Below are 20477 nucleotides of genomic sequence, written 5' to 3' on the forward strand. Positions count from 1 at the left end.
GAGCCAAAATCAAGAGTCGGATGCTTAACTGACTGAGCCACCCAGGTGCCTTTCTAAACAGGAAAGTTTAGAAATTGCTGTTATGGTTTATACTATGAAGTAGAAAGGTAGGAATAAAAAAGTGTGTGCTTTTACTGCTCTTATGTGTTTGAGTCTACAAATAGAAGACTGTAAGGACACGTGTTAAAATGGGAAGAAGTTCCTGATGACTTCTCTTAAGTATACTTTTTTAAACAATTCTGTTACACTTTTATTTATAATTGTGAACTTTTAAAGTAAATAAAACCTACTCTTTTTCCATCTTTTTTTTCCCCACTTGAATTTAAAAAAAGAAAGAAAAGCTTTTGAATTATGGTAGCATGCTTGTCTAAAAGAACCATTGATTAATAGTTGCAGAAACTAGGGAACTAGTAGAATCTGTGCTCATCTTCTGACTCTTCAGGGACTTTTTCTTTCTTTTCTTTTCTTTTTTTAAATGTTGTATGTATTTTTGAGAAAGTGCAAGTGGGAGAGGGGCAGAGAGAGAGGGGCAGAGGATCTGAAGCAGGCTCTGAGCTGACAGCAGAGAGCCTGATGTGGGGCTCGAACTCATGAACTCTGAGATCATGACCTGGGCCGAAGTTGGATGCTCAACCAACTGAGCCACCCAGGTGCCCCAGGGACTTGTTCTATCGCGTTATTTACATCCATCATAAATGGCTTTTACCTTCATTAACAAGGGCTTTGTTGGCAATACAGGGATAAGATAGTTCCTGCTCCCGAGGTGCCGAGACACGAATAAACATAGGTTTTTGGTAAGTGGCCAAAAACATTGCTGAGGGCCATGAGGGAGGCAGAAGTATGTGTCTTTGAGTAAAGGGTGTGGGGAGTGGGGATGAGAAAGACTCCACGGAGAAGTTGCAATTTGAGGGAAGGATTAGTGGGAGTTTTCCAGCTAAGAGATGTGGAGAGGCAGAGAACTGAGCCAGCACATGAAAGTGTACAATAGGTGTTTAGGGAACTTTCAAGGGTTGGTCTAGAGCAGAGGCCCAAACACTTTCTTAAAAGGATGAAATGGTAAATGTTTTCGGCTTTGTGGGCCAAGAGACAGTGTAACCATTATAATACGTAAAGATTAGTTTTGGTTCTTAGGCTTTAAAGAAAAAATTTGACCGGCTGTAATTTGTGGACTCCTGTTTTAGAGCCTGGGGTTATTGTTGGCGTAAAGTGGGCAAAAGAAGGCAAGGGCCAGATGGATAGTAAATGGGTTTACAACAGCAATCTGGAGTCTTCGATTTGTCTCAGTATTTGTTCAATATCTAGTCAGTTTCTATAGGGCTGGAAGTCAGAGTCATAAAATTCAGTAAAACACAGTGACTTCCAACGATTAATTGGAATTGCATTGACTTTGTACATTTTGTACATTAAAAAAAGAAACTCTCCTTGTAAAGAGACTACTGTCTTTCTCAATAAAATTTTATGATTTCTCTATAAAGTTCTTGTGCATATTATAAAGTGTATTTTATATCTTACAGCTTTATTGCTATTATAAACGTCATTTTAATTTTTTAAAATCTCTGCTGATATATAGAACTGCAGTTGGCTTCTATGCGTGAAGTTAAATTTATCAAGCAATTTCACACTAAGTTTTACTAACTTGACTGATTTAACTTTGTTAGCTTGGATTTTCGTGTAGATTAACCTGCCTTTTAATTAATGATAATTTTGTTTCTTCATTTCCAATTCTTTTTTCCTGCTGTTGAGGTAACTCGGATGCCAGCACAGCATTGATTGAAAGAGGTGATAGGAGAATAGAAAGGAACTTCTTCACTCTAATGAAAGCCAACTTTTAAAAATTTCATTTTAAAAGTCAACATTTTTCTTTTGTATGCAAATGTTTATTCTGCATCCGCTGAGATAGTTTTGTATTTTTTCTGTTTAAACCAATCTTGTATTTCTGAGGTAAGTGCACACTGGTAATGAGTTTTTATCATTGTTACGTATCTCTGGATCAGGGTCACTAACATGCGGTATCTTGACATTTTGGTTCATGATTGAAATTGGTCTCTCTTTTTCCTTTCTTGAGTTGTCTTGATCTGATGCCTTGGAGCCGGTCGGACATTCTGAGGAGCTGGTCAAGGGAAGAGGAAGCAGAGAGCAACAACCCTTTCCTTTAAGGGAATCATGAAATCATACACATCCCTTCATACATCTCTGCCTGGCGAGAATGTAGCAATATGAGCATCCCGAGCTGCAAGGGAGGCTGAGAAGTGTCTTTACTTTGTCTGATTGTAATCGTAATAGGATAGAACACAGTGAAGAGAAGGTACCCGTGTTGTTGCAAAGTAGACTACACTTGTAATACAGATTAGCTCATGGTATTGGTTAGTTAGGGAATTAGAATTGTGGCTGTATGACCTGAAAGTCTTCTTGTTTCACTTCAATGTTTTTTCTAGATAATGGGAATATAATGATAACCGTCTTAGGAAAAAAGAGAAGGCTCTTAGCTTGGCTGTCGCTCTAGCAGCAGGAGTGCTAAGTCCAGATTTTAAGAAAATGAACCACGAGGACCTGCATCCTCGTCCTCAGAAAGGCACATCGCCGCTCTTGTACAGTCACAGCTCTCAGCGCTTTCAGTACCTGCCAGCACTGCTCTAGTGAAAGGGGTGCCAGCATTCCAACTCCATTGTTTGGTTAATTTTTAATATCAACTGTGGCAACCCATGACCATGCTGAGCCTCCTGCTTGAATGGTTCAGCCCATCTCCGGATACCAACCCATGACTGTTTTTGAAAATCCTCTGGTTATAATGTTGCATAGGTTTTGAGGAGTCTCGTCCATAACTCTAGTTTATTTCTGAGTCCTCTTAGTTTTAATGTGCAGGGTTGTTGTTGTTGTTGTTTTTACAGCACCGACACTTCCCAAGAATTTTATGTATCATGTTTTATCCATGGAGCAATTATCAGGTGCCAGAAAAGTTTTTGGTGGTGTTAGATACACCGTCTCCTTTAGTTTTCCTAAAAATTTCAGGTGCCAGGTAGTATTTTATATGGTTGATCTTACTTCATTCCTCAGAGCAACCCTCTGAAACTGATCAATTAACTTGTTTCCTGAGTCTTAATAGATAGTAAATGACAAGACTGGAATTCCAACCCAAGTCTGATGGCCTCTGCAGCCCGAGTTCTTGATCACTATGCAATATTACACACATGTTTTGGAAGCAGAACTTCTACTCTGATGCTGTAATTTTGGGCATTATGGCTGTAATGAGCTTTAGCAACATCTTTTACTATATTATAAGTAGGAGGACTCCTTGTAAGTGTCCAAATTAAGGAAGTAATTCGGTATAAATTGAATTTAGCAACATATTAAATTCTTTGATGAAAAAAATGTGCAACAGGTTATTTAAGGCTGTAAGAGATTGACTTATTCAGCAGCAAACCTTTCCTAGATAACTTACACATGCAGTTACTTTCCCATAGGGATCAAAAGATGGATTGGGTCCCTCTACCATTTAGACTCCTGTTCTAGTGGAGGGGATAAGTAGCATATCTGTGATAGACAAAAAGATTCATTTAGAAACATGTCTCAGAAAACCTAACTCTGTTTGGGCTTTGAAATGTGTCAGATAATACTTACAGAAAGAAGAGGTGAGTGAAGTGTTAAAGGATGGATAGGAATTTGCCAGATTGAGAAGTGAGTTGAAGGAAAGACAGCATTTGGGTTTTCAGCAGCGGAAGCAAGCATGTTTAAAATCACAGAAATGTGCAAGAGCGTATTTTATTCATAGATGTGCGTGTTATTTGTCCTGATGGAAGTGGAGGCTATGAGATTGGGAAAATTGAGCAAGGCTAAAAAAAAAAAAGAGGCCCCTTTGAGCCACCCTAGGTTGTAGCGACTCTTCAGAGGAATTTCAGATAGAACAGTGTCATGTTTCAGTTTTTGAAGGCTCACTGGCAGTGGTAATGGAAGGTAATTCAAAGGGGTTACACGGAAGGGGAGGTTAGAATTTGGGAGAGGAGTTAAGAAACTATTGCAAGAGGCCAGGCAGACAAAGTTGAGGTCCTAGATTACTTGGAGAAAGGCAGTAAGAATGGAGAGGGGATTGATTCAGAGGCTTTTGGGTTGTAAAATGAGTTTTATAAGTAGAGTAAATGGGGTTTATTGGTGGGAAGGAGGTAAAAGAAGAAAAATATGACTACTTTTGTCTTGCTTAACTGGTGAGATTGTTACCACTGTCTGAAATTTTCCGTACCGGGGGCGCCTGGGTGGCTCAGTCGGTTAAGGGTGCGACTTCAGCCCAGGTCATGATCTCACGGTTTGTGGGTTTGAACCCTGCATAGGGCTGTGTGCTGACAGCTCAGAGCCTGGAGCCTCCTTCGGATTCTGTGTCTCCCTCTCTCTCTGCCCCTCCCCAGCTCATGCTCTGTCTCTCTGTCTTTCTCAAAAATAAATAAAAACGTTAAAAAAAAAATTGAAAATTTTCCGTACCACTAAAACATCAGACTCTCCTGTTCAGTCCAAGATTTGTTGAGTTTCAGGTATTTGTAGCATATCCAACAGGTGGAGGTAACCAGAAGGCATTTGGAAATTCACTCCTGGGGCTTTGGAATGTCTTCTGCCTCCCTATCCCCTCTTTTAGTCCCTGGGTAGGATGAATAGCAGATTTTTTTGTTCCCACTGTGCACCACTATTTATGTGGGATTAGTATCAGAGAAGACTAAGGTTAAGAAATTCGGTATTTTTCTAATAGTTTGGCGTGTTTTTATTTCTTCATGATATTCCTGTATAAAAATGATTATCTTCAAAGGTGACTCTTGGAGTATGGGATGCTTCGTGGTGCTACAATCAAATTGTTATTCTATGCAAAGATTACACATTTTAAAAAAAAGTTTATTTATTTTGAGAGAGAGAGAGGGAGAGAGAATCCCAAGCAGGATCCACGCTGTCAGCGTAGAGCCTGATGTGGGGCTCGATCCCACGAACCATGAGGTCATGACCTGAGCCGATACCAAGAGTCAGACACTTAACGAACTGAGCCACCTAGGTGCCCCAGGAATTCATTTATGTAAGAGCATATGTAAGACCCCCAGGTCACTGTTTCTAAAGCTGTGTGGTTTAGAATCCCTGGCTGAGATGGCTTGTTGTTCCTTCTCCTTTCCCAGCCGTCCTTGAGATGCAGTACCCAAGTACTACCTCTTTCCTAGTCCTTATTATACTTCACTAACTCTTAAATGGTTGTAGCTTGGAATATATTATTGTGCACTTAATTTCATACTCTGTTGTCATTAAGTTGTAAATTCATTGAGGATAGGGATTTTTATCTGTTCTCTACCATCTTTCCAGTGCTGATAAGTCTGTTGTGATTCATAACAGATGCTCAATTAATGTTTGAATTATATTGTTTACTGTTATGGAAAAATGAGACTTAACTGTTTGCCAAGATATGTAAGCTCCTGGTTAATAGGAACCACGCCTCATACTATATGTCATCTAGGGAGCTGAATTTAATAACTGAGCTTAAATACTGGGTGACTCAGTTTACTAAACCTTGGGGCACCCGCTGTGTAGAAGGCACTGTGCTAGGTAGTAACGGGATACCCAGATGATTAACACTCCTGCCTCTGTGGCACTTTTGTCTGGTGAGATGGCATTTAGTCAGTACACAAGTAACAACGCAGTAGTTAAAAAGAGTGAACTCCGGAGGCAGGCCTAGATTCAGTTCCCGTGTCCCCCACTGGTACCTGGCTCTTTGAGCAAGTTTCTGATCCTTGTTTGTTGATTCTATAAATGAAGCCCTCCACCACCTCGTGGGGTTAGAGCCTTTAAAAAGAAATGTTGGCGTTTTGTGTTAAATTAAGTTCTTACTATTACATAGTCATACCGTGGGATAGAGGCTTTGTGCTCTGAGGCCAGTTTTAGAGGTTGGAAATTCAGAGGTTGGGAAGATTACTTCTGGATTGAGGCGGGAGAAGCAGCAGAGCTTCCTGGTGAAGATGCCATTTAAGATGGATCTTGAATAAGGATAGAATGTATAAGGTGGCAGGGATAGGGATAGGATTTCCTAGAGTGGGAAGGATAAGCTATGAACAAAGTAAGGACGTTGGGAGAATGCAGGGTGTTTCTTGAAAGCAGAAATGCCCCTCAGTAAAGTCCTATTTCCACCACTCCCCACACCACCTTCTCTGGGTAATTACCAAAATTGGTGAAAGACGTCAATCTGCTTTTCAGCCCTGCTCCCTTCTCTGCCTTTTCCCTCACCTAAGAAGACAGTTGTCTTTCAAGCCTAGACTTTCTGGGCTGAACACTTCATGACTGAATTAACTGCTCCTGCATTCTTGTTATCACTGTTCTCCCCACTCCCCACCATCTGCACGCACTTAGGTTGTATACTTCTTGAGAGCGGGGAAAGTTCTGTTTTAATCAGTTTGGCTTCTTCAGCCCTTGAGTATTGTCCCTGACACCTAGTAATTGCTCAGCTTATTTCAGGGGGTGGGGGATGGGGTGATAAGTGAATGATCGTGATTAAAACCAGTTCCAAACAAATTTGAAAATTTTTTTAAAATACAAACTTTTGAAATAGAGGTTTTCTAAGACCTTTGCGAATGCCCACATCTGTGAATACTCCCGTAGCATGTAATTTTCTGGATTGGAAAGCTGGGGTAATGAAGATTGAATGAAATCAAGTCTTCAATTTATTACATTTTAAGATTGTACTTAAGAAACATTTTTCAGTGTTTCCAGAAAGGTACTTGAAATTCAGAGGAAATGCACAATATAATCCTAGAACGAAGCTTAGTATTAAAAAAAAATAACTGCCTGCCAAAAAGTCACCTGGCTGCTTACAGTTTTCTTTATACTCTAAACATCGCTGATTCTTGTTCTCTGACCAGTGACTGATAGTAGTTGTGGGATAAGTAAATACTCTAGTCCCTCACACTTGGGCAAGATGACTCTGAGAGAGGGCAAGATGACTTAGGAGTGTTCCATACTGTCTACTTGAGATCCCTAATAGGATTCAGTCCCAGCTGTATTACCAGCCATACTGCACCCTTTATTGGCTTCTTTCCCTTCCCTGCCTCACTTCTCCACTCCCTTACTGGTATTTGCTAGGGTAACTTCCCAGGTAGACTACTTATCCTAAAACCTCTGTCTCAGGGTATGCTTCTGGAGAGATGCAGCCCAAGACTGTGTGGCGAGAAGCATTTATTTTAAGAGTGTAAAATTTTCACGTTTGAGAATATAGGTTTGGAGAAATTTGTTCTCAAGGGTCAGCGTTGAAAGCTTTACTTTTTTTTTTTTTTTTTTTAACAGGTAAGTTTTACTAAAACTGATTGGTTAAAAAGAAAAAAAAAGAAAAACCACGTAATAAATACTCAAACATTTGTCCTTTTTGAGAAAAGGAGTAGCTAGGTAGTTCCTATTTTGGAGGCCAGAGATCAGAATGAGTCTGGTTAAGCATCGTTCCGTTTTGTACCACAAAAGGAATCACTATATGTTTAGAGCCCCAAATGTGTCATTTTAGCATGTGATTTTTTTTTTTAACACTAAAATTTTGTTCTGGGTTTATGCATTTCCTATGAATTCTAACTACAACCTTCCTGGCAGCACTGAACATAAAATTAAATCTAGTTAAAGAAACAAAGAACCAGAGAAAGAATACAGATAAAAGCAAGAGAGAATAGGATTAGCATAGTCCAAGCATTTTCTTATTCCTGAATAATAGGTTTTTATTTTAGATGTGCCCATGGAATTCTGCTTCACAATTTTTTAATTTTAGGGCAGGTTTGATTAAAAACAAACCAGAGAATCTCTCCAAGTCGATTGGATTGTGTGCCATCTGCTGACTCATCACTGTTGTTTTGATGTTGTAGAAATATATTATAAATATGTTGTAATGCAAGATCGTTTTATGACTTAAAACATCTTGGAGGCTGTATTTTATATTAATAACATCATCTGCATTAGACATATCAATGCTTTTCTTAAAAGTCTCTTTTTCCCTTTATTTACAGAATGCTGCCTTTTTATATGGTCTTGGTTTGGTCTACTTCCATTACAATGCATTTCAGTGGTAAGTTGACATAAAACTAGTAACTCCAATTACTTCCAGTAAATGGCTTGTTTTGTTTAATATTGTGTGTGTATGTATAATAAATACAAAGTATTTTAGTGTCACTAAGCCTATAGTTTTCAGTAATCTCTTGAAATGATTAGATTGTTCTTTCAGAAATACTGACCCACTTTAGATTGTTAGAGTTGTATGTGTTCCTAAAAGAGTAGGGTATGAGATTCTGATTAAACAAGGTTTAGACTGGAAAGCTTTTGGAATTTCTCGGTCACTCATGGATCGGTGGTCCCCAGGTAATTTGAACTGGAGAATGACTATGCTCTCAGATCTCGAGGTCTGTGGGTAAATGATCTTTGATGACCAGGATCCTTACCTTTTCAGACTTCTATACAGGATTAGCTGTGTGCGTCCCTCTGCTCTCTCAAACACTCACGCACATGCTAGTACTTTCCAGTTTGCAGTAACTAGGCACCAGGTTACAGGATCTCGATTCTCTCATTTATACGATAGGAATAATGTTACTACTTTCAGAGTCAGAGATTAAATATGGTAGTAGTACATAAGATTTTATAAACTGTAAAGTGTATGGCCCTGTTGTTATGGCCTTTGCCCCATTGTTGTTTTTCTTGTTTACCAGACAAAATAATAGTGTTCTCCAATGGAAATAACATAGACTTTGAGTTGGAAGACTGGTATTCTGGTCTCAGCATTTCCTCGTGTGTGTGTGTGTGTGTGTGTGTGTGTGTGTGTGTGTGAGAGAGAGAGAGAGAGAGAGAGAGAGAGAGGAGGGAGGGAGGGAGAGAGATATTTTTAAGTGAATTGTAGTCACTTACCTTTTCTATTTTACAGAGTTTTGATCAGATTAGATATGTACGTTTTGTAAACCATAAAGCCCTATGTAGACATTTTTTATTTGAGGCATATTCAACTTTGTCAGAGTCCCTTTTGTTCTCCATAATTTTAACCTGAGTGAATGCTGTGAGAGTCCAAAGGAAGGTTTTGGCCAAAGTTTATAACCCTGTCATCTACCTGTTGGGCACCCTGGGTATTTATTACAGAGCTTTTACATATGGATTGGCAGTGATTCAATATGGTTTCCCTAAAGATGAAACTGTAGACTTGGATGACTTTTTCTATATGCTTTTTCTTCCCTCTTTGCTTTTGGTTCTGTTGGGTTTTGATCATCTGTGGAAACACTGCATTGTTAGAGAACACCTGTGTGTATATAGAGTATTATAATCATTTAGGTCACTCAGTTTGTTTGTAAAGTCTACAAAACTTTAATTGATCTTCATGAAGAAGCTGTGTAATTTTTTTTTCTCTTAAGTTATCCATTACTATAGGTCAATCCTAAACTTAAGCCTCTTCGCCTCATGTCCAGTGCATCATATTTAAAACCAAGGGTAGATGAGGACTGTTTTAAGATACTCTTAGTTTCTTGAAGATCCTATTCATAAAATACACAGTTCTGAACTTTTAGAACTAGAAGTGGTCTTAGAGATAACTTCATTCCTTTAATTTTGTAGATGATGAAACCAAGGCGTGCGCGCGCGCGCGTGTGTGTGTGTGTGTAAAACTCACTTTTATGTAACTGTTTAATTAGTGGCAGAAGCAAGGTTATGCCCAGATTCCCCAATCTAATGTTGTTGTTGTTGTTGTTGTTGTTGTTTTCTGTTATACTCTGTCCCCAAGTTTGAAGATGGACAGGTAGTTATTCTTTTTAATCCGTTTTTGCAGTTGTTCTCCTGGGCACATTGGTACATTCTTTATGGCCAGCCACAAGTAATTTAGCTTAAACCTGAGGCAAGGAACTCTACAGTTTAGGAATGGACATGTATATGACACAGCAGCCATTTTTTTGCCTGCCTGTGATAACTTGTAAGCTCCCTGTAGATTGAAGATACAGACGTCAAATTGGCAATGAAGTGAAACCATCATCCGTTCAAAATTGGATTACTTGAATGAGGATGTGACCATGTCAGCTTAGGAGACTTATAGCTGTGGAACATTAATATTACATGCTTCTTTATCTCTATATGATTTCTGTATCCTTCAGTTGACCTAAGAAATGAAACTGAATGATAGAAGGACAATGCAATGTCTGAATTAACAAGTGCCCTCTGCTTTCTCGGCCCTGTCCTGGTCACCACCATTTTCTTATTATGTTTTCAGTTTCAACTTTAGCTGCTTCCTAAAATGATGTATTTCACACTCTGTCTGAATCCATCCTAGCTGTGTGTTTTCTCTTTTGCTGGTCGGATGTTGTTCACAGACTCTGTGCCCCAACTTTTGTTTTTAGCTTATCTTGCTGTTTCTTGAACAGCTGCAGAATTAGCATGGAGGAGGTGCTTGGTGCGTTTCAGAGTATAGCCTTAAGTGATAGGAACTTCTTTAGGTTAAACCTGTGTGTTTTATTTGGTTCTGTTTGTAAGTAGCTGTTAGTAGCTGGGATCGGGCATTTTTTTCTTGTTTCTGCAATTATTTACATGAAATTCTGGGATTTCCTAAAAAAATGTTTCTAGAGAAGAGTGTGTTATACCCTTTTTTGTATTGTGAGCTCTAAGGGTCTTCCTGGGATATCTCAGAATGTTGTATCTTTACTACATTTGTAATTTAAATAAAATTTGACATTTGGTGATGGTTTCTGTCAGTGATTGATTATTAGATTAAGTATTTGGTGATAATGTGTGCGACTAACACGTGTGTTGGGGTTGGTGATGGTGACTTAATATTATTGAGAACAGTTTTTATTAAGTATAGCTTGATCTGTTAATTTGTTTGCCTTGTTTCTTGCCATATTCTGCCCATTTCTTCTTTTGGAGTTGATTTGATTGGTTAGCTTCTAGATCATTTGTTCTTTGGTCAGCTCTTTCACCTTTCAGTTGCATTCTCTTCTTAGAGGAAGCCATGTCAGAAAGTAGTAGAGCAACTGTAAAATCCTCACTGAACTTAGCATCATTAGTCAGTTTTACTATTGATCCTACTCTGTACTGTGGGACCAAACTTAAAAGAGATGTCCAGAGGGGAAAGATACAGAAGCACGATGTAAAACACATACATCAGAGACCTAGAACCAGTCTTTATAAAGCTGATCCTTTATAGGTGCATGAACGCGTGCCCATGCCTTCACTTGTTCTTGCTCACGAGGATGCTACATTGCTAGGGGTACCTTGAACTGTGTTTCTTCTTGCCTTATAGTGAGAAACCTATATCCTCGAGTGAGAGTAATTAAAATACATACAGTAATAAATTATTACAACTTGTAGCCGTACTTGTAAGTATATCCCCCTGAAAATTCTTATCAGTCCTCTCTTTCTAGCAACCCTTTGTATTCCCGTTGATCAGTATCAGAAGGTTCTTATGGTGGCAGATCTAAAAGATACATAATTCTCTGCTAGAGGCATAGGATTTTGGAAACGAAGCTCCCCAATCTAACTAATTGGCCTGGTAAGGAAATGTGATCATTGTTGACTTTAAAAAGGGTTAGGGGAATGAGGCAGAGGGGAGTACAAAAACAGAAATATTAACATGTTACAAGTAATGGTTTTTTTTTAGCGGTAATTCCTCAAGCACTTTACCAATCACAATTGTTCTTAAAAGTGTAGGACTCTGTGCTCCATTGTGGTGACCACTTCAGGTGCAAATAAACCTAATGTTTTGATACTACCATTGATCCTGAGGCTTGTCTAGCATGGAGTCGGGCAAAAGCTTAATATTTAAGATATATTTTTTAGCTATCATAATGCAAAGTAACGCTCTTAGATCTAAAGCTTAATTTAAAGTGTATAGTTCCATTAAAATGAAACAGTTCATGTTAACATGTGTTGTTTATCATATACATTTCTGTTTTGACAAAACTAGCATTTAACTAAGGCAGTTCTGGTAAAGTTATGCTTACCAGTGACATGTAGATTGCTAGAGAGAATTTGGAAGGGCTTGGGCTAATTAAGCTCCAGAGAAATTAAGGATAGAAACATAAATCTTTGCAATAGGGGAAGGGAAAAACTCTACCACTGTCTGGGGTAACGAAATGAAGGCTGGCTAGAAAGAGCAGAAAAAGCCATGAAGTGTTAAAACATTAGCAAATGGCTATGTGAAGTACTCTTGTGTGATATTTCCCTTTTTTTTTTTTTTTTTTAAGTTTATTTCGAGACAGAGATGGTGTGTGTGTGTGTGTGTGTGTGTGTGTGTGTGTGTGTGTGTGTGTGTGTGTGTGTGTTTGAGAGAGGGAGGGAGAGGGAGGGAGAGGTCAGGGGCAGAAAGAGAGAATCCCAAGGTGAGATCATGACCTGAGCTGAAATCAAGAGTCTTCAAGAGTCCAGTGCTTAACTGACTGAGCCACCCAGGTGCCCCTCTTGTGTGATATTTCTGACTTAGCCTCACATTTAAAGTCCTCTCTGGTTCAACCGCAAATGATCCTTCTAGCCTACTGTTCCCCTAAATATATTCTTTGTGTCCATCACACTGTATGGACATTTCCCTGAAAATGTATTAAGCATTTTTCTTTACCTGTGTAACTTTGTGCCATGTACTGTGTTTGGTCTGCTTTCTCCTACCATCTCCACCTTTAAATATGCTGCCTTGTTTGTCTCTTTGATTACTTCATCAAATCTATTTGTCTCATTTAAAAGGAGCCCCTAAATTTCCGAATATGGATGTGTGGAAGTAGATAACTGTTGTGTGTATACATGTTATTACTGATTTAGAGCTAGAATATTCTCCCCTTTATTAGTATGAAATTTTGTGGGATTAGACCACTTATCCCTTTAGATATCCCTGAGGGAAATCTCTGGACTCAGCTTTATTAGCCTTAGAAAAGTTAAATGTTTTATTATGTCTCTTTCTAAATGTACTGAAACTGTGCTAGGAACATTTAGTTAATATCATTATTTTTACTATAGTTTGGTAAAATCCTTAAGAAGTCTTTTCTTTTTAATGACTTTCTAGAAACAACAAAAAAGTGCATATTGCTCTGCATAATTATGGGCATTTTTCCCTCAAAAATGTAAAAAATGTAGTGTTTTACATTGCCAAAATTATTTCTAGAGAATATGTTTTAATATTTGAAAATCGTAAACCTTTCCAGGCATTGTATCATGAAATTATTTTGTAGTTTTGGGTAGCCATTTCTCATGTTCTAAAATTCTCTGCCAATCAGAATACTGAGGTCAACAGAATATTTATGTCTTGGTATTTTTAGTCTAGCTTCTGGTGCAGAGGTCATGTTCTGGCTACCCGTAGTTTGGTGAGATAAGAATGTGGTAAAATGACCAAAATTAGAATGTAGTCTAAGTGGTACCTATTTTCTCCACACACTCCCCTGCTACACACACACACACACACACACACACACACACACACACACACACTACCTTTTTCCTTTTTTTCCCCCTAAGGTGGGGAAAAACTGAGGAAGCATATGGGAAAGAAAAATAGGTAAAAGTTCAGAAAAGGAAATGAAAATGAACCTAGATATTTTTGATTAGATGAGGGAAGCTCAGTAAATAGACTGGAGCATTGCTGTCCCTGCCCCCACCAGAAACCCAGTCAGCCAAGTATAAAAGTGATGACATTAGTAAACATGTATTAAAATTAATCATTTTCTGTGTTATTTAGAGAATTAAAAATAAAAGAAGCACCTGGGTGGCTCAGTTGGTTGAGCGTCCAACTTCAGCTCAGATCATGATGTTGTGGTTTGTGAGTTCGAGCCCCGCATCAGGCTCGCTGCTGTCAGCCTGTCAGCACAGAGCCCGCTTCAGATCCTCTGTCCCCCTCTTGCTGCCCCTACCCCGCTTGTACTCTCCCCAAAATAAATAAATATTAAAAAAAAAAATAAAAGAGGAACGTAAACCTCAAGGAACTGGAGATAGCACACCAGTAGGTAGAGAATAAAATGATTTGATTATAGAGTGGACCTAACTGCTGGTTAACCCTAAGCAAAAAAACCGCTGGTGTTGAGTTTGGGTGGTCGGTCTTTTAGGCTATAGTGGATTTAGGGTGAAGCAGAAGAATGAAAATATTTCAGATTAGGAGACCATTCTGAGGAGAAGCAGCAAAGTCAAGAGGGCTGGTATTTGCAAAAAGAAATTCCTGAAATAAGCCAGGTCACAGCTGAGGAAGAACAATATTGGGTCATAACTGGGAATAGAGTTGAATAGGTAGTAGTACGTGTTGCTCATAGACCTTAAATGCTACATGGAGATTTGACCTAGAGTATCATGGTTAGTAGTCCGTTACAGGAGCCACATGTTTGAGGAAACATAGGGAAGCCAGAGCAGAGCAAGAGTAGTCCTTAAAGAGTCTATCTATTGCAGTCATCTAGTAATGAGATATTGAACATTCAGTCTGCAAGATACTGAATTTGAGGAAAACTTTGAAACAACAATGGGAAGAACTTGATGATTTGATATGTGTTGGCCATACCATCTCATGGGCACTTAAAAAATTTTTTATTTTAATCTTTATTTATTTTTGAGAGAGAGAGAGAGAGAGAGAGCATGAGCGAACAGGGGAGGAACAGAGAGAGGGGGACACAGAATCTGAAGCAGGATCCAGGCTCTGAGCTGTCAGCACAGAGCCCAGCACAGGGCTCGAATTCACAAACTGTGAGATCATGACCTGAGCAGAAGTTGGACGCTTAACTGACTGAGCCACCCAGGCTCCCCTCATGGGCACTTTTAACAGTCCTTAAAGAATAAACATAGGGTAGCCCAGGCTAGTATGTTGGAACATGCATTTTTGCTTATAGGTTAATTTTTTTTTTTAATTTCCAGTGTGTTAACATATATAGAAAACTTGTTAAAAATAAACCTATGTTTTTTTGTACTTGTGTGACATTGTTGAACCAATCAGATAAGGTGTCCGCACGAAAGGCACCTGTGGAGTAAAACACATCTACAAATTTAGGGGTTCAGAAGAAAGGCTGGAGATGGAAACTAAGACAGAGTAGGAAATAATTTCTCCCAAGGGCTTGTTTCTGATGCTCTGTGCTCTCCTTACTGCATTTTCTCACGCGCCCTTCCTTAGACCATTTTTCTTTCCTAACTTCTTTTTTCTCCTTTGTTTCTTCTTTTCTTTGCTGTCTTCCACTTCCATTCTTCTTCGTTCATGTCTTTGACTCAGGCCTGCCTGGGTTTTATTATTGGCACGTGTGGACATTGCTTCGTTCTGACCTATTCCACAAGAGTTTTCTGACCCATGTCGTAAGTTAAGGTTAATTAGCATTTTATGAAGCATCACCCTCAATTTTGGTTATTACAGAATATATCATACTTCAGAATGTATAAACGTAAGTATACATCTTAACATGTTATTTGTACAATGAACGTTCATAAGCATCATTTGGGTCAAGAAATGAAAAATTGCTGTTAGCCCAGAAGCTTCTCCATACCGCTGCATTACCCTTTCCCACTTGTATCGTGTTTTAATTGGCCTCCTTTATAGCTGCAATTGTTTTTTTCCTAACCTTTTATATGTTGCCTTCCCTCCCCCAACAACTGCCTATTTTATTATAAGGTGGTAGCACTAGTCATGACCAGGAGAATCATAGAGGCTGAACTGTACCTCCTCCTATTAGAAAGGTTTGAGTCAAGTACAAAGAGAACCTCTTAACACGCAGAGAAGTATCTTGGAGTCTGAGAAATAGCTGCCTTTGAATGAGAATGGTAATTTACACCAGTTCTTTTCTGTCAGGTCTTTAACTCCAGTCTTCTACCTGTACACATCAGATGACACATACACACCCACTCATTTAAAAAGCCATTTAACACATAGATGCCAACCTCCTCTTCAGAAAGAAAGTATTTTGTCAGGTATAAAAGTATCTGATGCCGCACCTGTTGCCCCCGCCCCTCAACGATGAACATTACCTTTTAGAACCCTTAATTTTATAATAAACACGGACATAGCCAAACACAGTTGTTTTTTTGGGGAAATAGATAATGCATGAATCACAATAAAATTCCTTTAAAGACGTAGGAAGTATTGTGCTCTGTTTTGAGTTATGGTATTTTGATATAAAAGATGGACTTTTCCTTTGGAATCATCTATGATTCTAAATAGCTACCTTTCTAGGATAAGTAGAGGCAGAGAATAGTTGATAAGCTTTATAAAGAATATATTAGCTGGTACTTGGGATGAGTCTTAAATAATGTAGAGAGATTTAAAATGATGACCAACATATGTTACAGCTGTATTACAATTTTCAAAATTCAAAGTAGACATTTTTCCTTATTATGATTTTAATTTATTTTTTAGTAGGTAGTACATTTACATGATCACTGAATGCATTTTTATATGCCTTAATGTGAAGAGTGTTCCTTATGCTTGTATTTTATTTGCTCTACTGGTAATCAAGGCCTTTTATAAAAGATAAATTGTGAATCTGGGGCAAAAATAGACTGATAGACAAATGGAAAGTGATACATGATAGAAAACCCAGAAACAGCCCCACATGAATGTGGACATTTGATTTAGGACAAAGTGGCCCTGCAGAGCTGTGGTAAGGATGGTCTTTTCTACAAATGATGCCAGGGCTATTGGATATCTGTATGGAAAAAATGAAATCTGACCTCACACTGTATAAAAAATAAGGTACATATGGATTGTAAATCTAAATGTAGAAGACAGAGTTTTCAATGAAGACTTATTCTTACAGAGTAGACTAGAGACAGGATTAACCTTTCCTTTCTTAAAAATAAAACTATCCTATCTGCCCCACCTCTCTTTCCCCTAGGAAATTCCAGAAACAATGAAATCGGTTATTTAAACTGAGAATTTTATTAAGCCATAAGATATTATGTGGATAATTGAGAATACATTCATCTGATCTTCCTGTTCCCTTTTATATTAGATGATTTACATTCAATTGTATAAAAAACCCAGGTGCCAGTTTCTACTCTTTTTTTTAAACAACACATTCACGTAAAACACATTTTCTTTAAAACCATATTGCATAAAGCAGAAGTTTTACTGTGCTACCAAGCAAAAATTCATGCAAGTTTCAAAAAGTTAAGATATCTTATGTCTGTATTCTTTCAGGGCAATTAAAGCATTTCAGGAGGTGCTTTATGTTGATCCCAGCTTTTGTCGAGCCAAGGAAATTCATTTACGACTTGGGCTTATGTTCAAAGTGAATACAGACTATGAGTCTAGTTTAAAGGTAGGTTATTGGATTTTTTCCAAGATAAAATGTTTCATTTTATGCATTTGGGGGGGGGGGTTGGGGAGTGGGTTGTTGTTAAATATTAGAGGATTGAGAAATGTTGGAATGTATATTGGCATTGATACTTCAAAGGAAAATTTGAAAACTTAGGTGAAGGAATTGTTTTACTAGCTATGAACTAGAAGATACTCAAGGCTGGGTTTCAGGGTACAAAGTAGTTACGATCCTAAGACATAGGTAACTGATTATACCATTAGACTTTTTTTTTTTTTTTTTTTTTTTTTTTTAAGTTTTAATTGAAGTCCGTCATCAGGAAAGGGTGAAGGTTTCAATCTCAATTTGGACATCTAAATCAGTCCACTGTAAGTGATTGGTCACCATAGAGGTCAGAAGGAGCTACTAAATGTTGATGTGTCTGTGACCCCATTCTGACTATTTATTTGCATGGGTCTCACTAGAAATCTGTTGACCTCTACCAACAGGACACATCTCATAATCTGAATTATTAAAAAAAACTATTCTCTGCAAGTCATTTGAATTGCTGATTTGTGAAAATAAACATCTTTAGGAAAAGATAATACGTTGTTGGTTAATATTTTACGTACTATCGAAATTTGATATCTCTCAAAGTTGTTACTGAGTTTCTTGTGCCGTCTGTGCTATCACTTTAGGTCTTACTGGGCTTTTCATAAAAATAGTGCTTTCCTGTGCAACGAAAGCCTTGCTCTTTGAAGGATTAGAAGTTCTAGGAATAAAGTTTAAGTTCTTGTGAATTTATGACTATAATGGCTGCCGTGTCCTAAATATCTCCATTGCAGATTATTTTGGTCCTCAGGGGAGGTGAGAGGGAGATAAAGAATGATAAAGAGGCTTTACAGTGGGTTGTAATTTGAATTCACTAATAAGGTACTACTTGAAGGTATTTTAAAAACTGTGTTTGCTTGTTCTAGAGTTGTAAAGTAGACAGTTAGGCAAATACTGTTTCTGTCTTTCATGAGTTTTATGAAGAACAATGCTGATGATATGAAAGAATGATACACAATCAGAAATGAAACAAGTTGATTGTGAAGTATTTTGATTATTACACAATTGTCAAAGGTAAGTGCAGTGAGATGAATTGATGTCAGGATAAAATTAGGTAGTATGGAGAATAAAGGATGCCTGCAAATTACCCGCTTTCCTCAAACGTGGAGCAGCACTTCTCAAAGAGTTGACCCTTGAACAACGTGGCGGTTATGGGCGCCAACCCTCATCGCCCCGTCCCAGTTGAAAACCTGCATCTAACAATTCCTCAACAATGTAACTACTGGTGGCCTACTGTTGATTGGAAGCTTCACCGTTAACCTAAAAGATTAAATCTAAAGAGTTGCTTAACATGTATTTTATATGTTGTATGTATCGTATACTATATTCTTACGATAAAGAAAACTAGACAAGAGAAAATGTTATTAAGGAAATCATAAGGAAGAAAAAATACATTTATACTACTGTAATGTGTTGAAAAAGATCCGTACATAAGTGGACCCATGCAATTCAAACCTGTGTTGTTCAAGAGTCAATTGTGTACTATGGGTTATGAGTGGATTTGAAATGGAAAATAAGTTCAGATAGGCTACCTTGCATATTTTAACTACCTCTCGGACATCCACAGTATATAGGAGCTAACAAAGACTCTTACAATGTCTTAAAATACAAAATAATCTTATTTGGTCATTTTATAATCTTGTCACAATATGACTGTTATGTGTGGCAGAAGTGTTTTTGATAGCAGTTTGGTAAATGTGGCTATAAAGTTTACCATATTATAGAATTTGGCTATCTCTGAACATCAATACCGTGGCATTTTACATAATTCTGTGGTTGCAGAACTCTGTTTTCCACGAAGGTGGCAATATTTAAAATCCTCTTTAATCAAGGGAAACAGCAAGTGTTACTGCTAAGTCAGGTTCAACAGAGACCTTCCTGTGTACAACTTCTGTTTGTTCAGGCATAGTTCAAGGCTAACAAACCTTCAGGTCATAGCAATATTAGCAAAATTGTTTTACCTCAGTAAGTACAGTTTTCTTGTTAAAATACTTGGTATCATTCTGATGTTTATTTCATTTGTGTGAGCATAGAAAAAATAAGTTTTAGGAACCCTTGCTATTTCTCTTCTCCATAATGAGAAGGTTGCCTTTGATTTTGATCTCATTTTGACATTAGCTTTTTTTCAAGGCTTCTCTCTCCAGTACTCCCTGTCTGTTTTCAGGAGAATTTTAGGAATCATCATTTTTGGTTGAGGAGGAGGTATTTGAGTATAGTATTCTAAGTGCTTAACATTTAGTGCAAATGAAGGTAGAAATCCGAAGGTCTCTCTCCCCTTAGGTGGCTAGCTAGTATTTTAGTTTCATATGGGTAGATGTGGAATGTCTGATGACTTAACCACTACATGAAGCTGTTTCCTAGAAGCACACTTTATCAGTATAGATGCTTTGGGCTGCAAGCTTAGGAACTCCCAAATGAAGCTGGTTAAAATAACATTAAAAAAAAAAAAAGTAGCTTGTATAATGTGAAGTACAACTTTCAGGAATGGTTAATTCATCTGATGCAAGTTTTCATCAAGGATTCATTTTTTTCTCTGTTCTGTATTGGCTTGTTCTTAAGGATGCTTGCCAGGTATAATCAAAGTGAAATGTAGAAAACCCTAAAACCTCTACCACAAAACTATTCAAAGTAATAAATGCATTCAGTAAAGTTGCAGGATATAATCAAAGTGGGATGATTCATTTTTCACGTCTCCTATAGAAAGGTATTGTAGAACAGCGGAGTAGGTGCTTGGTACAGTGCTGGCATATGATAAGTGCTTAGCAGATATCTGATCATCATGTCATAAATAAGAAAGATCATGACTTCGTGTTGATCCCTTCAAAAATAACTTCACTTTGCAAAATGTCACAGGTGAGAAATGGGCCCCCTGGCCATTCTCAATTGATTTTCTTTTTTTTTTTTTAAATCAAAGATGTGGTTGCTCTGTAGACCAGTTATGTCCAGTTTTTGAGCAGGGCTCAGTCCCCTCAACACACTGTTACTGGCATGAGGGTTGGGTAAAAAAAAGAGGATTTTGGTGTAGGGCAGTGTGGGCAGTCGGTCCATTACAGGTCAGGTCTTCTGCACCTCATTTTCTTTCTCCCTTATACCTACCTGAAGAGGGATATAGAGTATACAGGTTTTTGATGATAAAATGCAGTTTATTTTCATAATAGATTTCTTATTTTCACCTACACA

The 20477-nt window shown here is 38.0% G+C and overlaps 1 protein-coding gene across 15 annotated transcripts in view; it reads left to right on the forward strand.

Annotated features, from left to right (window-relative positions):
• Positions 1 to 20477, forward strand: part of KDM6A (lysine demethylase 6A) — a 205946-nt gene that overhangs the window by 92864 nt on the left and 92605 nt on the right. For all 15 annotated transcript variants that reach the window (XM_042973853.1, XM_042973856.1, XM_042973858.1 and 12 more), the window contains 2 exons: positions 7995 to 8053; positions 17090 to 17210. In XM_042973853.1, coding sequence (XP_042829787.1) covers positions 7995 to 8053; positions 17090 to 17210 — 180 coding nt within the window. The remainder of the gene's footprint in view (positions 1 to 7994; positions 8054 to 17089; positions 17211 to 20477) is intronic.

This window comes from Panthera tigris, chromosome X, assembly GCF_018350195.1.
Source record: "Panthera tigris isolate Pti1 chromosome X, P.tigris_Pti1_mat1.1, whole genome shotgun sequence".
Taxonomy (NCBI): Eukaryota; Metazoa; Chordata; class Mammalia; order Carnivora; family Felidae; genus Panthera; species Panthera tigris.